Genomic DNA, 15,042 nt, shown 5'->3' on the forward strand with positions numbered 1-15,042 from the left:
CCAGTGATTAAACATGCAACTACTTAACTGTGTGAGAATAAAAAAAATGTGAAAGAACGCGCAACTCAAAAAAAAGCTCAAACTTTCGGCTCGCACGGAGGACCGTTTTATAATTTTTTTTTTGGGGAATAATAAAAGAATTAAAAATGTGAAGAGAAATGATAAAAATGAAAAAATCGCTTCTCCGGCGAGCTGGCGTCATTAAATATAAATATATAGAAATATAAATATTATTATACATTTATACGATTCTTTATACCATTGTAATCTCAACCGATAATTAAGCGATAAACGAATGAAGGAAAAAAAACTATACCTTTATGAGATTAGAAAGAATACAATGCGTCAAATGAGAAAGTCAATAGCTTTTTCAATTTTTTAAATATTTTTTTTAATATTTCAATTAAATATTTTAAGTGATATTCCTCTGGTTGAATCCACCTGTGATTCACAACTGTCAAAAAAATGAAAAATAAAAAAAATACATGATACAAATTTTCTTCATTATTTCCAATTTATTTGACTATTATTTCATGGATTAATTAAAAATGCAAAAAATCTTAAACCTCTATTAAGCAGATTTCAGTTTCTTCGTTTTTCTCTCCTCTTTCCTCTTCTCCTTCTCTCCCTCCTCGTGGATCCTCCTCTTCTTCCTCAACAGCCAAATTTCCTTAGCCCTGTCTTCGCGTCCTTTCATCATGCTCTTGTACAACTTCCTGTGCTTCTTCTTAATCATTTTCTCGCGCAGTCGGAACTCTTGTTTCTCCTGTTTCGCTTTAGCCCACGGATCTTCGCGGAGGACTTCACCAGGTTTTACTTTCATCGCTTTCGTCTTAGACAATCGCTCCTGTTCCCTATCCATCTTTATATTCTTTACCGACTCCTTGTTATCAGTTTCTCGAACATTGGCTGTCTGTCCCTGGGCTCCCTTCTTCTTCTGTTGATTTTTCCCATTCTTCACTTGAAACTTTTGCACTTCATCATCCTCAGCCTCTTCATCCTCATCATCTTCATCCTCCTCATCATCCTCAGTCTCCTCGTCTTCGTCAGTTGCTTCGATAATCTCCTCCTCCTCCTCATCATCATTCTCTCCATCCTCCGCTTCTTCATCTTCCGACTCTTCATCGCCTCCGGCATTCAACTTGAAGGAAGGATCGATGAGAGCCCGTTCCTCCGGAGGCATATAGACCTGATCTAACTGGTCATTATGGAAAGGTGACAAATGCGGGGGCAGTACTGCCCCCATCAGATAATTCTCGACTGGAAGAAGTTCCCGGGCATTCACAGAGTCAAAGACCCACTGGGGCTGCACGTAGTATCTTGAAATGTACTGCTTGTCCATGCTGGGCCTGTCGACGATGTGATGAGTGATGGACTCATCGTTGTCATCAAATGTCGCGCCCACGAAGGAGAGCTTATCCCAGGAGACCTCTCCTCCAAAACACCTGATCACGAAGACCAGGGGCTCACGTGGCACTTCACGATTGAGGAAGAACTTCTTACCTTGGAAGAGGGTTTTCAATTTTTTCAATTTTTCGGCCTCCTTGCGCGCCTCCTCGAGCTTCGTCTCATCTGTCTCGTTGGAGAAGGTATCGAGATCAATCTCCTCCTCCTCAGCAGCCTGACTCGTTGCATCTAAGCGGATGAGGGGGATGTTCAAAGCACTTATTCGCTCGGACACATAGGCTGCCTCGTCGACGAGTGCTTTCTCGTCATTGCCATAAGAGTTGAACTTCGGTGGATAATGCAGGTTCAGCTGATGATAAAGCCTAAAGTTGATAAATCCCAACATGGTGATATAAAACTCAACGAACGTCGACATGATTCTGAAATCAACTTCAGTCTTCGACTGCGGCTCGAACGAGAAATGATGAGGGGTTATCCAGGTGATGGTCTGTCCCTTGATCTCCGCTTGGTAGTAGTATCCCTTGATGGACACGAAAACTTTCCTCAGGTATTTCCCCACAATACAGGCGTGCATGAACTCTATGGTGAGTCTTCTGCAAAGGGCTGATTGACTCCTGGGGACATGTGCCATAGATGGGAATGTGCTGAATAGATAACAAAGTGTCAGGCAATCATCCACATCCCTCAAGGCGTCAATGAACGTTGGGTATCGCTCCTTGACGATGTGATCAAGCTTCAGGGTTGGATGATTGTTCAAGTATCTCTTCATTGCTGAGAAGTCCTTGAGCGCCTTCGCTCTTCCAACCTTTCGGTTGAATATTTTGTAGTCTCGGAGTTTCCATATTATTGGCTCGTGCAATAGAAACTGAATGTCCTTCACGTGATACAATGTTTTAATTCCACTCTTTCCCTTCTGGGCACGTTTGCGGTTTCTCGGCTCCCTTGGATATATCCCTTTTAATATACATAATTTTCGAAACTCACTGAGAGACAGTTGGAGCTTCTTCAGAGCTGCTTTCCGGGTCAGGAACTGCGCACCCTCTCCGGTTTTGTACTAAAAATTAATAATTTTTATGTCGTCTTGAAGGGTGATTATTACCTTTGAGGGGGTGTGGGAATTTCTTGACTTCGCTTTTCATTTTTAAATCAAATGTAGGCAGAAAACCGATGTAATCAAGTGCAACATAACCCAAAAAGAAATATTGCTAGAAGAAAATTATTGAAAGACTTACCTTCTTTTTCCCGATTACAACCATCTTGATATTTTGTAGGAATCCAATAAATTCAGATTATTTTTTAAAATAAACCCACATGAATATTTCAATTACAAATAAACATCAACACGTGCAGGACACTGAAAGAACCACGAACTGAATACCTGTCCCTACATTAGAGGGCAACCCTCAGGGTCGAGCGTGTTGCGGTAAAATTTGGTAACTACTATGTGCTCCGTCGATAAGTCGAGCTCTGAATAATCATCATATATTAACGCATATAACCAGCAGATGATATAAATAGAACACCGACCTCATTATGATGATCATTATCTAATGGAGGGATTTTCCGATATCCAAAATATTAAATATCCACAACGCGGAGTGGCAAAATTATTTTTGGACAGTATCAAACGAGATTAGTTTTATGTACTATAAGGGAATAGAATAATGTTTTCAATCGGTTAACCGAATACAGCAATTGACAAATAACTAGGCCCTGCAGTGGTTCCCTCATAGGCCAACGATCTAGGGCTAAAGGTTCTATTGTCCCATTGATTACGATCGTAAGAGGTTTCCTGGACAATTGTCTACGTAATTAACTTAACCTACAAACCACCATGTCTCCCACCGGTCACGCAGGTAACAAGATGATGATGATCTTCTTCTTTTTCTTCTTCTTTATCATGTTTTCTTTCTTCTTTGACTAACCAGACAACCTTGTTGCCTAGTAATCCGGTCGTTGTGCCTTCAGAGGAAGTCACTGCCTTTATGAATGGACCTCACAGATACACGAAGAATAGGAAGAAAGCATCTGATCTCCCAATGAAGGGGATGGAATAAAAGCCGAAAGGTTGACAGACATCGTAGAGGTGAGTGAGCAAGTGTGAGTTTAGATACAGACAGATCATTCCTAACTACCATTTCCGTCGTTCCGGAGAACGACTCTTCGCATTTTAATAATAAATAATAATGTTAGCTCGGTCAGCTTCAAGCCTCATATTTTTTTACATTTTTTCTCTCACAAAATTTTTAAATACCTGTGACTGCAAATTGCCAGTCGACCAGCAGTGCTCGATAAAGAGCCGCCACTACTCCAGGGTTAATTAGCAAGTTATTGGTTGGACCTCCCATGGGTCACGCGCAGGCCAATCCATCACTACCAGTTACGACCCGACCTGAAAGGGCGCAATCACCGCTGATTTAGTTCTAGATGTAATCTAGTTTTGTGGAGTTCATTCTAGTTGTGCTCTGACGACGGAATCGGGATAATTACACTAAATTAAAAGTCACTAGACTAAACTAAATACGTTCAAATAATTTTTGTTTAATTTATTGGAACCCACGAATTGTTAGTCAGGTCAAAGACAGAGTTTTACTCCACATAGACACGAGCTCTTGCAGGCAATTGAAAGGGAGAGATAAAATTGGCGAAGGAATCTCGCAATTACATCAGTTACACGGATACACACGCGTCTTCATGTATTCTTTGCAGAGCTTCTCTGCCGTCCGGACGCATTTGTCACCGATTCAGTGTTATACCGGCCACCATCCGGGCTTATGGGGCGTTGAGTATTAACCGACGCAACGAAGGGTGCGAAATTTCTGGTATTAAAATAATACCTTTCAGTCCACCAATGAAGAGTGAGTCCAAGGAAATGAGAGGACTGAAAGTCGAGAGGACTCGAGTAGCGATCGTAGGTGCAGGTATTGCAGGTTTAGCTGCAGCTAAAACACTGGAGGATCACCAGTTCTACGAGTACATTATGCTCGAAGGTAAATTGAATTCAGAATTTCTTTCAATAAAACTAATTGTTATCATCAGCGCACACGTTCATTGTGCTATTGTTTCATTTACTCAGCACAAGATTACGTGGGAGGGAGGATAAAATCGATTTGCTGGAATGACGATTGGATAGAAGAAGGAGCGCAATTTATTCACGGGGGTGAAAGTGAGTTTGCTAAATTTTGCGCGAAACACAATTTAATTTCCGAAGAAGAATCGACAGAAGGAAAGGGAATTTACGTACGTAATGATGGAATGCAATTGAGTTCACAATTAATTGAAGAAATAAGTCACTCAATCACCGATATTCTTGAGGATTGTGAAAAATATACCCATTACGATGAAACCCGACATGAAGAGATACCGGAAAGCATTGGGTCACATCTAAAACTTGAAATAGACCGACATATTTGGTGCAAGGGAGATCTCAGCAATAAAAATTTGAAACAAAGTATCGTAGACTGGAATTATAGATTTTTCATGATTGATAACGCGTGCTCGAAGCTGGAAGAATTATCTGCCAGATATTGGGGACAATTTCGAACCCCAGGAGGCCCTGAACATTTAGTTTTCAGACAGGGCTACAGTTCAGTTGTCGACCTGATCTCCAAGGGATTGAAAAATGAAAATTTGAGACTCAATTCACCAGTCAAAAGAATTAAATGGGGGGAAACATTATCAACGGACTCAGCGCCGATTGTTTTGACTCTAGAAGACAGAAAAGTTCTCGCAGATTGTGTAATAGTGACCTGTTCTCTTGGTTTCCTGAAGGAACATCACGAAGAAATTTTTGAACCGTCATTACCCCCGAACTTGGTCCTTGCAATCAAGTCATTAGGTTTTGGATTGATAAACAAAGTGTTTTTAGATTTCGGGGAGGCCTGGTGGACCCCAGGAATTCAAGGGTTTCAATTAATTTGGCACGAGGACAACAAAGCTTCCGAGATGGGTGCTGAATTAGCTGCTTGGACTCGAGATTTAACTGGTTTCGATGTTCTTGAGAATCACGAGGCCGTTTTGGTCGGTTGGGTGGGCGGGAGGGGCGCGGAGCTGATCGAAAACCTGACTGAAGAAGAGGTCGGCAATGATTGCATCGATCTATTGAAAGTTTTTCTCAAGAGAGAGACGTTACCAGCGCCGAAAAGGTGCAAAAGGTCTCAGTGGGGAAAGAAAAAATGGGTGAGGGGAAGCTACAGTCATATATCAACGACCTGCGATGGGACTAGGATAACTCCGAAGAATTTAGCCAGTCCTGTGTGGAGAGAAATTCGTCAGAAAGATCAAGTGAAGGTAACGATATTATATTACGCTGCATTATAAAGATCACCGTTATTTATCTATGAGATAAACATCCTGCAGGCGTTTTATCATCAATTTATTCAACAAATTCACAAAACTTCCCATAATAGGAATATGAAATTTATTAATGATTTGTACTTCTTGATTTATGAATTATTCATTACAGCATGTTCCTGCAGTAATGTTCGCCGGAGAGGCAGCTCACGAGTGTTATTACTCAACAACTCACGGTGCGTACGATTCTGGAAGATCCCAGGCTTTCAAATTCCTGCGATATCACGTATGGGATTGAAAATAATTCAAGTGCTGAGGTTGGACTATTTTCACCATCAAAGTACTTAGTAATGAACTAATATCTATAAGTTGCCCTAGGCTGTCTTCAGTAGCTTCCTAATTAATAACAAATTCAATAAATCAATCACATGAAAGAATGAAATCTATTGCTGTTCATTCTAATCGAATTTTATGATTAGACACGTAACTATCCTCTCATTATGTACTGTCAATGGCTAATTGGCGGTTGACGCCATTTGGCGTCTGCTTTGTGGAATACAATTTCACAAATGAATGAGCACGTGGCAATGCCCATACCCAGAAGGAAAATCTTAAAAGGTCCCTCGAAGTGAGACAGATTCAGGGGCTGCACGTCATCAGTAGGTAGAGGCTTTGGAATTACACTGTCTCTATCCATGGCTACCCATTTGGCGATCAATCCGGTTTCCCTCAACCTCCTAAGACAAGCATTGAATTTTGGCAAATATGGAAACCCTTTTTTCACCAAAATCGTACGCCAATGTGTTCCAATGATATCTCTCAAAGTGTGCCAAATAAATTTCGAATCTACAGTCGCAGTGATAAGTTGTCTATTGCGTTTTCCAGTGGAAAGAACAGATGTATCGGGAATGCAGGCGATGTTTTCCCCGTTGAATAACTGGCCGAGACAAATTCTGTAATCCCAATCGATAATTATACGCTCCGCTATTTTGGACTTGAGTTTGTCGGAGGAATTCTTCAATGCAAGATATTGATGAACATCGGACATTATAGGAATATCGCTGGCCGCCAATTCTTTCAATGTTGTGATCCCTTTGTAAAATGGTGGATCTGTCATGTTCTGGACAAGGTGACCCTGTTCAAGCAGCGCAAAAAAGTAAGCACATAGGATCCAACTAACAGCAAATATTCTTTCAGGCAGCCTCGAACCCACTCCATGAAATTGCTGATGGATTAACAGCCGGAAAGTATTAATTATGAGACCTTGGGTGCCCTTGGCGTACATATATACTGCTGAGATGATTGAGAATAAAACCAATAGCAGATAAACGTCAGTGTCGATATTGCGAAATAGTCGCTTCAACCCTGGAATCATTTTCGGTCTGGGCAGTAGCACGCGAGAAAACGACAGGGCGTAAGGATCCACATATTCCACATGACCATTGATTACCTCACAGAGTTGAGAATTGCCCAGCACTTCCGAACGATTTTTTACCAAATCGTGCATAGGACCAATTGCCACGCCATCCGGGACTGATTCTATATACGAACGGCTGAGAGTCACTGGTCGGCCCTTCAGATCGATAGTGAAGTTAAGCCACGATGACAGAACTTGCAAAATTGTAGCATCACTGCTGGGCTCCAACTGGGATAGTTTTTTCACGACATCCGGTGAAATTGTATCGTACATGGATATCCGGATTGGATAACCCCGAAGGTTTCTTATCTTGTCCGGATAGAGAGATTCAATAGCTAATGGGCTGTACAGCCTTCCTCTCATTGCATGCTCGCCAAGCCAGAATGGATCGTAGCTGTAGACTGGCACATTATTTGAGGCGTTATTCACAACGAGGAGAATCACATTGAGAGACTTGAAGGACCAAAATTTTTTCAAAATTTCCTGTATGGCGTAAGGATCGGGTGGCTTGGCGATCCATATGGCGATTTTGGAACTGGCAATCGAGGTAGAGCTGGAAAGAGCCTCCCATTCTCCTGGGTTGATGTCCTCGATTGTTGAGAAAATCCCGACAATGTTGAGGAGCTTTGGACAGAGCCCTGAGTCACTGAGACAGGGCTGAATAGAGGTAATTTCTGGTGCGAGATAAATAGGTTGCACTGATATATATTTTGATACTACAACCTGGAGGATTCCAGGGTTGACCTGGAAATTATGTCAAATGGAATTATGTCTGGATGATCAAAGTTGCAGCGAAAAATATCGCCAACGTTTTCTATGAAATTTTCTATCGTTTAGAACTTAGCTGCACTGAAAAATACATATCAAAAATATTTGTTTCGCTTACGTCTGGGGGGGCCACCATATGAATTGGTGCAGTCCTATCTATCTCTACTATGTGACGTTGAATGATTTCCTCTATTGCCAAATTTGGAATATAATGACTAAACTGAAGTGTCGCAGTAATCGGTGGGAGGATGAAATGTAAGTTTATCAGAACATGCGAGATGAAGAGTGACCGAAAAAGACCCATTCTGGATTAATTCGTACATGAAACTCATGACCCACAAATTTTTGTGCCCTACATTATAGTAGATTAATCAATGCCCTCAGTATGTCACTTGTCAGCTCTATTGATTCAATGCTGTTAATGGAACATAATCTTCTAAAAAGGCAGGCAAACATTATTTGCCTGAGCAATATAAATGATAGGTTCTCGCTGATGAACATCACGAATAGACACGGGTTCCTATAGTTCCTTTGGTCAGAAATAGAGTCAATAAAAGTTGACAAATCATCTATGAGCCATTGAGAATAGAATTCAATTTCTTTTCCGAGTATTTTAGAGGAATCTTCGATTTGTTTTCTAACCTCAAATTCATAGGACGAATACATATCTCATATATGCGTAAGAAAAGGAAAGGTTGATCCACATGAACGATGAAAAACTGAATTTTCATTGGTAGATGATGTAAAGGCTTCTTCCAAGCGACAGAATATTTCGATGGAGTCTGGCGTTAATTGTTGGAGAAATTATGTCCTCTGATGTAATGTGCGAAATGAGAGCATAATAAAAAACAAAAATTACCGATACATTGATTAATTTATTTCGGTGATTTAATTGACATGAAGTATCGGTTAACACCCTATCGGTTCACAAATTGGCGAATTACAATAACCGATGAGAAATTGGATGTTCATAGTGTAGACACAACGAAGTAGTAAATAGGTTCATAAAGTCCATGAATTTGTGAGCAATGAATTCGGTTTTGAGAAGTGCATTATCACCTGTCGAAGAAATTCATGTCTTGAAAATTACCCAATGCACAATACCTCACACAAAATAAAAATTACACAAAAATTTTTTAGTTGTTCAGAAGGTAAACGAATTCACAAATTAATTTGAGTAGTGTTCTCAGTGTAATGTTCAGAATAGCTCACGTAAAAGCATCACTATGTTCAAAATAAGTCGTTATTTTTTCAGTCGATTGCATAAATGATGCTTTACTATAAACTAGAACGATGAAATCCAACGAATCGTTCAGAACCATACGTACAATTAGTCAAGATACTAAAAAAAAATACTCATGGAAATGTAAAATACCACTACGATTAATATGTTTGTTGTCAAAGGAATGAAACTCTTGTTGAAGAAATCTGAAATATAAATTTTGGAACCCAATTGTCGGAAAACTATATCGGGCCCAATCGTTTGAGTTGAAAGGCGACAAGCGCAAGCTGGGGATATACTTTTTCCAGGATCTTGTATTGCTCCGTCCTTACGAGAAGATTCTTGTGAGTATCGATGAAAGTCAAAATGTGCTCCTTCGCTCCTCCAGCTTTATAATTTTGGGCAAGTACCAGTCTATCAATAGCGTTATCGATGTTGATTCCTTTGTGAAGATTCTGAGCACACACAACTCTCAGACTTTTAATCTCATACTCTTCAGCAGCTACCAATAATGAACCCATCATGGTTTCCATGTTAGGAGACACGCCTGTGTAAATAAATTTCAACATTTCTATACCAACGTCTTCAGGCACTGCTACAATATTGATGGTGTTGTTATCAATTTCTTTCTTCATACGATCCAGTAGTCTTGCGAATACACAGCTGCGAGCAGACAATATGACTCTATGAGCAGGTATCTTTTGTTTTCCCACTTTGACGATAACATCAGAATATTTCGACTCGCCGAAATACATTTGCAAGTCAGAACCAATATCGTTATCACGGGAAGGGGGTTGAAAGTCATAATCATCGAGTGGGGCATATGTATTCATGTGTATCGTAAAGTTACAGACTATTGTCACTGTGTCAACATGAGCTGCATTCCAGTTGGCCAACTGCGTGGAGGTTATAAATGGGCTCACCTGCAGGACTGCTTTCTCCCGACCAATATCGACGAGAAATGCTGGAGCGAGGGCGGTCCTTTGATTCATGGAATTCAGTGCGAAAGCATCTATGTCGATGTGCTGTGAAACTAAATTCTGCAAATGGACGATCAATTTTGCCGACACTGGAGTAGTCTGACTGGCGTCTTCGTGATTGTCTTGCAAACGGGTGGAGTCCGGTTCCGATTGCAACGAGAGCACTCCGGTTCCCAAATTTCCTGGTAAGGAAAATTTTTCCGATCCTACCGGGCCTACGTAATTCCACGAGTAATAAAAGTTATCTACTATCCACTTGTAGGTGAACTGGACCCTCCTGATTCTCTCTTTGTAATATAGCTGACCTTCAACCTCATTTTCGTCATTTATAACTTTAGGGTCCATTATTCATGCACTGTCGATTTACAGCGATCAATTCAATTAACTAGTCAGCTGAAAATAAACTTACGTAAATTTTCTGTTCACCACGCAGGATTGATAGTGGCGTTATTTCGAGTGCTCTAGATCGTTCTGGAACAAAAAGAGTTTTGCAGGCATGTTAATCAGGTACAGGCTCAGCATACATTTATGATCCCAGGTAATATTCGAATCAAGGAATCATTACGAATCAGAACCTTCTGTTGTTACACGTTTTTGCCTCTCTAAATAAGGAAATTGAACAATTATAGATATAAGAAAATATATTTATACCGGATAAGACGTAGAGACCAGGTAGCCCACCCAAATTGACACTCTATCGGTTCACTTCGGGCATCTTAATGCCCTTTCCAGTGAGTACTATACAGCCGCCAAAAATAATTCGCAAAGCAACTGAAGTTGATTGCGAACGATGATTGGCCGGATTATAGATCTGATATGAACGAGCGGACCGCACCTATCGACTTAGAAATCTGCAGAAAGTTATCTGCAAGATGAATAGTTCATATTGAACCTGTTCAAAAGCTATTGTCCCCACTGACGTCCAAAAGATTGAAGGATATGATCTATCCAAAAATCTAACTTTTGCATTGATAGACATTAGTATGGGATTAATGCTGGCAGCAAAACATCGTATTAATTAATTAAATAATTAATTCCTAGTTTGCCAAGTATGTGAGGTAATGTTTGAGAATGAAACTCAGTAGTCTCTTAAATTGTTCATATTTATTCGTCGATTAAAAAATTTACAAATAGAAAAAAGTAAAGTTACAGGTTCATTAGCAAAAAAGACAACAGTCCTTGACACTTATATTTCGGGGGTGAGAGCCTAAAAGGCCTTAGATTCATTACACTAGGTCTATGTAATCTATTTTAAAAGAACTAATTGGTGGACAGCAACGTGGTCTGCTAAGCAAGTAAAAAATAACTTCTCCTATCCTTTAGCTTTACACTAAGTATAAGATCTTCTATAATAAAAATTCTATGAGAATAAGTCATATTTTCAGGGACAGACTACGCAAAAAACATTCATGAAAACATATTAAAGTGGGCTAAAAAAAAATTTTCGGTGGGTATACCACTTCCACGTATTTATGGAAAATTTTGAACGCCTCAAAAGTTTCGATGCCAACAGGTACAATACGATCAGCTGGGGGATCGAATCTTCCACCAGGTAATTCGATGGTGTAAGACAAATCTACACCTGCAACTGCCAGGGCCCAATCGTCACTACCACCAGCAGCAGCATCTGTTGATTAAAAATATTGGTCTCACATTTCGAGAAGTGCTTATAAAGGGAGGGTTGAAATTTTTACTCACACAAGACATTTGTCGAGCTTCCAACAACATATTCAGTGCCATATACTCGATAAAGTGCTTTGGCAGCATTTACACCAATTAGGCGCTAGGATGAGGAAAGTCGTAGCATTAGAGAAAAACTCGCGTCTAATAATATTAATAAATATTTGGTCGTGGTAAACTTACAAGGAGAGGTTCATTACTGGGAAGACTCGAAGTCCAGCCCCATGGATGCAACAGGTACTAGAATCATTTAAAATAATTGCATTCACGATGTAAACACTTGCGATGAAGGCTGCGTTGCATTAATTTCATAATTAAACGTCACTCACCTGTCCGTAAGAATGGAGGGTGAGGTAAACTTTTATATTCTTTTTGTTAGCTAGTAGGAAGTCTCTCACTGCTTGCGTCTCTACTTCTGAGAAGGCTTTGCTACCAGCATAGGTATCTGCGCAAGGATTGCTGGATGCACCGATGGCTAGAAAAAATATATTGGACATATGAAAGAAGCTTCCATTATTTTTCTATTTTTCTTGAACTAGTTAAAGCTTCTCAATTGATTTCTTATAGTGACATAGTGGAATAAAAACTCACTCATCCACTTATAACCGAAGTTTCTGTTAGCGTCGGTACCGATACATTGACTGTTTACATTGGGTGACCGGGTTTTCCTCCAGAATCGATACTACCAAAAAAAGTTTAATTATTCAATACCTCCATAATTGCATTGCGTTCGATTGGAAAATATATTCACTATTGATTTTGTAATGAACTCGATACTTACGCTCGTGTGAGTGTATTCGTAGCCGTCAGGATTGAGACTGGGGAGGATGTACCAATCAACATTTGCATACAACTTGCTGTTAGTTTTATTAGTCACCAATTGATGAAGTGCGTAGAGGGCTGTTGATGGTGCGATCCATTCACGAGCGTGGATGCCAGCGTCGATGAAGATCGCGGGTTTATTCGCTCCACCACTGGAGACCTTCACGACGTAGATTGATCTGCCTTCATAACTTTTTCCAATTTCTATGAGGTGTGTCGTTTTATTGTAGCGTTTAGTGAGTGCCTTCAAGTACCCTTCAATCTAGAGATAAATAATATTTCATAGTTAGATACCAGTCCTTCTCTTCCTGCAGGCAATAGTCCCTTCAGTACCACTTCGATTCAATGACTTTCTCACTTATTAGCGAGAAGATTCGGTGAGAGGAAAAGGGTCTGCAATGGGAGTTTACTGCACCACTATTTGATAACTTGAAATGAAGAGCATAATTGAATAATTTAATTACACACGTCTGCAAATCGTGGATAGTAGCTGAACTCTCTGAGTTGTCTTGAACCAGCAGATCTCCACAGTGAAGAGAGCATGCGACGTTTGTCGTTGGTGGATTTCTCCTCGGCGACGGCTTCTGCGACATCCTCAACGGTGACTTCGTAATCAATTGATCCCGAATTTAATGCCTCAATGAAATTTGGGAATTCATCGGCCGTCACTAATACGTCAATTGGTTCATGTTCAGCACGAGTGAATCTCAGGAAATCAATATTTGGATTGTCTGTGAACGATTGGAGGAAGGACCGCTGCTGAGAGGATGCAGACGGTATTGTGAGATGTTTCATTCTATAATTCAAAAGTTTCAGAGAAATATTATAATCCCTTCATGAGTCAGTAGTTAATTTGTTAAATTAGAGGACTAAATGTCCGCGATTTCGTTATGCGGAGGTGGCATATGTGTTTATGGCAGAGGCAGATAGTGATCGAACATACCCTTTGATTTCTGGAACATGCTCGCCATGGCTGAGCGCCAAGAGCCCAGAGAGCATCACCAGGAGTACACGGAAGAACTTCATTTCTCTAACTGAAACTTGTTACGTGTTAGCGTCAATATATATACACTCGAAATCTCAAGCGGTTACACTCACGTAGCGAGATAATTAATGAAACAATGACACGGTTGCCGTAATCTGAATGGGTTGTTCGATAAGAAAAGAATAATACTAACGTAATAAATGAACTGAGTATTGGATCTTAGAGACGTACTAGCATAGTTCAGCAATAAAAAAATTCATTAGAAATGATAAAATATCCAAAATCGACTAGCCGCATATTTCTCTGCAAATTGTCATCGCAAAAACATTTGTGTAATTCCAGCAATAATTCAAATGCAACAATCCGATGATTTAAAAAATAACGTCTGGTGGATGGACATCGAATTTTCCATTAGTTGTTGGTCAATTGTGTGGAAATGTCTAGTTAAAAATGTTCAGTAGGAAAAGTACAGATTGACGTTTGTATACATAACTTATTCTAGTTAAACATTTGCTGGAAAATTTTTCTCGGCTCAGGTTTTATGGAATTCCTTTCCGTCCACGTGTCCCCAATGTGATTGTTGTCATTGGATCTAAATATTAGGATTGTCGAATAAATAAATATCATAACATAGCGTACTACTCTGTCGGTCCACTTGAGATTACGTTCGTAGGAAGTTTATCGGATAAATTAATGGAGACATTCGTGGCTTATCAAACGAGGAATAATCTACCTCGATTCGATTGACATCATCTTTATCACTCATCAATTCGAAATTTTTAATTATCAATTGTTGGGAAAATCCAATACCTGGTGATGATGGAGATAAGAAGGTTGTAGTGAGATCGAATTCCTTTCCTCTCAGCCAATAATGAGGGCCATTATTATATTATTGATATCCCGACAATTAAAATGCACTGATGATACTCGATTAGTAATAGTCGATAGAGGGGATATTTTTCCAACTAATTTTACAATTATGGATGCATCAAAGTCAATGACGAAAATTATATCACACGTGTTATTTTGGAAAATAGAACGAATTGTTTTTATTTCCGGGAGGGAAGATTATTTGGGAGGTGTAAGAAGATATTGAGGGGGAGATCTACTGATACTAAATCAATATTGATATTTTTTAATCAATTGATGGATATCCACAAATCTGTGTTTAAAATATCTGTGATTGATATTTTTCTGTTCTACCAAATTGAATGCGAATTGTAAAACTTAGTAAATAAATTTAGAAAACTCCTCCATTCGGATCAAATAAATTATTGTTTATTTGGAATCAAAGTCACTGCACACTATCCCATTCAGGCACCGAAATTTTTTGTTCATTCGAAATGAACTCAGTAATATTGCAATTGAACTTTCAAAACAAGCCTATTGGTATACGAACCAGGACTGTATATTTTATAGATCCCGAGCGCTATGCTATCATCGCGGGACTTACCAGCGACATCTACAG

At 39.7% G+C, this 15,042-nt stretch overlaps 4 protein-coding genes across 7 annotated transcripts; 1 reads left to right on the top strand and 3 right to left on the bottom strand.

Moving 5' to 3' along the window:
• Nucleotides 1-366: 366 nt before the first annotated feature.
• LOC135159946 (pescadillo homolog) lies at nucleotides 367-2,800 on the bottom strand. Its single transcript, XM_064116022.1, has 2 exons — nucleotides 2,640-2,800; nucleotides 367-2,461 (listed from the first exon to the last, which is right to left on the bottom strand). Exons 1-2 carry the CDS (start codon nucleotides 2,661-2,663, stop codon nucleotides 572-574), a joined length of 1,914 nt encoding a protein of 637 aa, XP_063972092.1. The 5' UTR covers nucleotides 2,664-2,800; the 3' UTR covers nucleotides 367-571.
• Nucleotides 2,801-2,976: 176 nt separating this feature from the next.
• LOC135160670 (spermine oxidase-like) lies at nucleotides 2,977-9,325 on the top strand. Of its 3 annotated transcripts, none has more exons than XR_010298609.1 (6): nucleotides 2,977-3,263; nucleotides 3,353-3,493; nucleotides 4,117-4,397; nucleotides 4,484-5,697; nucleotides 5,873-6,829; nucleotides 6,898-9,325. XR_010298609.1 is itself a non-coding variant. In XM_064117472.1 (5 exons), exons 3-5 carry the CDS (start codon nucleotides 4,259-4,261, stop codon nucleotides 5,996-5,998), a joined length of 1,479 nt encoding a protein of 492 aa, XP_063973542.1. In that variant the 5' UTR covers nucleotides 2,977-3,263; nucleotides 3,353-3,493; nucleotides 4,117-4,258; the 3' UTR covers nucleotides 5,999-9,325. The 3 variants fall into 3 exon arrangements, 1 of the variants encoding a protein (XP_063973542.1); XR_010298610.1 differs by having other exon boundaries at nucleotides 6,902-9,325; XM_064117472.1 differs by having other exon boundaries at nucleotides 5,873-9,325.
• Nucleotides 8,741-10,882, bottom strand: LOC135160673 (protein roadkill-like). The gene is made up of 2 exons (XM_064117476.1): nucleotides 10,739-10,882; nucleotides 8,741-10,558 (listed from the first exon to the last, which is right to left on the bottom strand). The coding sequence occupies exon 2, from the start codon at nucleotides 10,430-10,432 to the stop codon at nucleotides 9,350-9,352; it is 1,083 nt and encodes a 360-aa protein (XP_063973546.1). The 5' UTR covers nucleotides 10,433-10,558; nucleotides 10,739-10,882; the 3' UTR covers nucleotides 8,741-9,349.
• Nucleotides 10,883-11,172: 290 nt separating this feature from the next.
• Nucleotides 11,173-14,930, bottom strand: LOC135160672 (carboxypeptidase B). 2 transcript variants are annotated; one of them, XM_064117474.1, is made up of 9 exons: nucleotides 14,385-14,930; nucleotides 13,533-13,623; nucleotides 13,058-13,385; nucleotides 12,549-12,851; nucleotides 12,359-12,449; nucleotides 12,097-12,242; nucleotides 11,951-12,007; nucleotides 11,786-11,870; nucleotides 11,173-11,714 (listed from the first exon to the last, which is right to left on the bottom strand). In XM_064117474.1, exons 2-9 carry the CDS (start codon nucleotides 13,613-13,615, stop codon nucleotides 11,518-11,520), a joined length of 1,290 nt encoding a protein of 429 aa, XP_063973544.1. In that variant the 5' UTR covers nucleotides 13,616-13,623; nucleotides 14,385-14,930; the 3' UTR covers nucleotides 11,173-11,517. The 2 variants fall into 2 exon arrangements, with proteins under 2 accessions (XP_063973544.1, XP_063973545.1); XM_064117475.1 differs by having other exon boundaries at nucleotides 13,533-13,629.
• Between the last annotated feature and the right edge of the window lie 112 nt (nucleotides 14,931-15,042).

Source organism: Diachasmimorpha longicaudata, chromosome 3, assembly GCF_034640455.1.
Source record: "Diachasmimorpha longicaudata isolate KC_UGA_2023 chromosome 3, iyDiaLong2, whole genome shotgun sequence".
Taxonomy (NCBI): domain Eukaryota; kingdom Metazoa; phylum Arthropoda; class Insecta; order Hymenoptera; family Braconidae; genus Diachasmimorpha; species Diachasmimorpha longicaudata.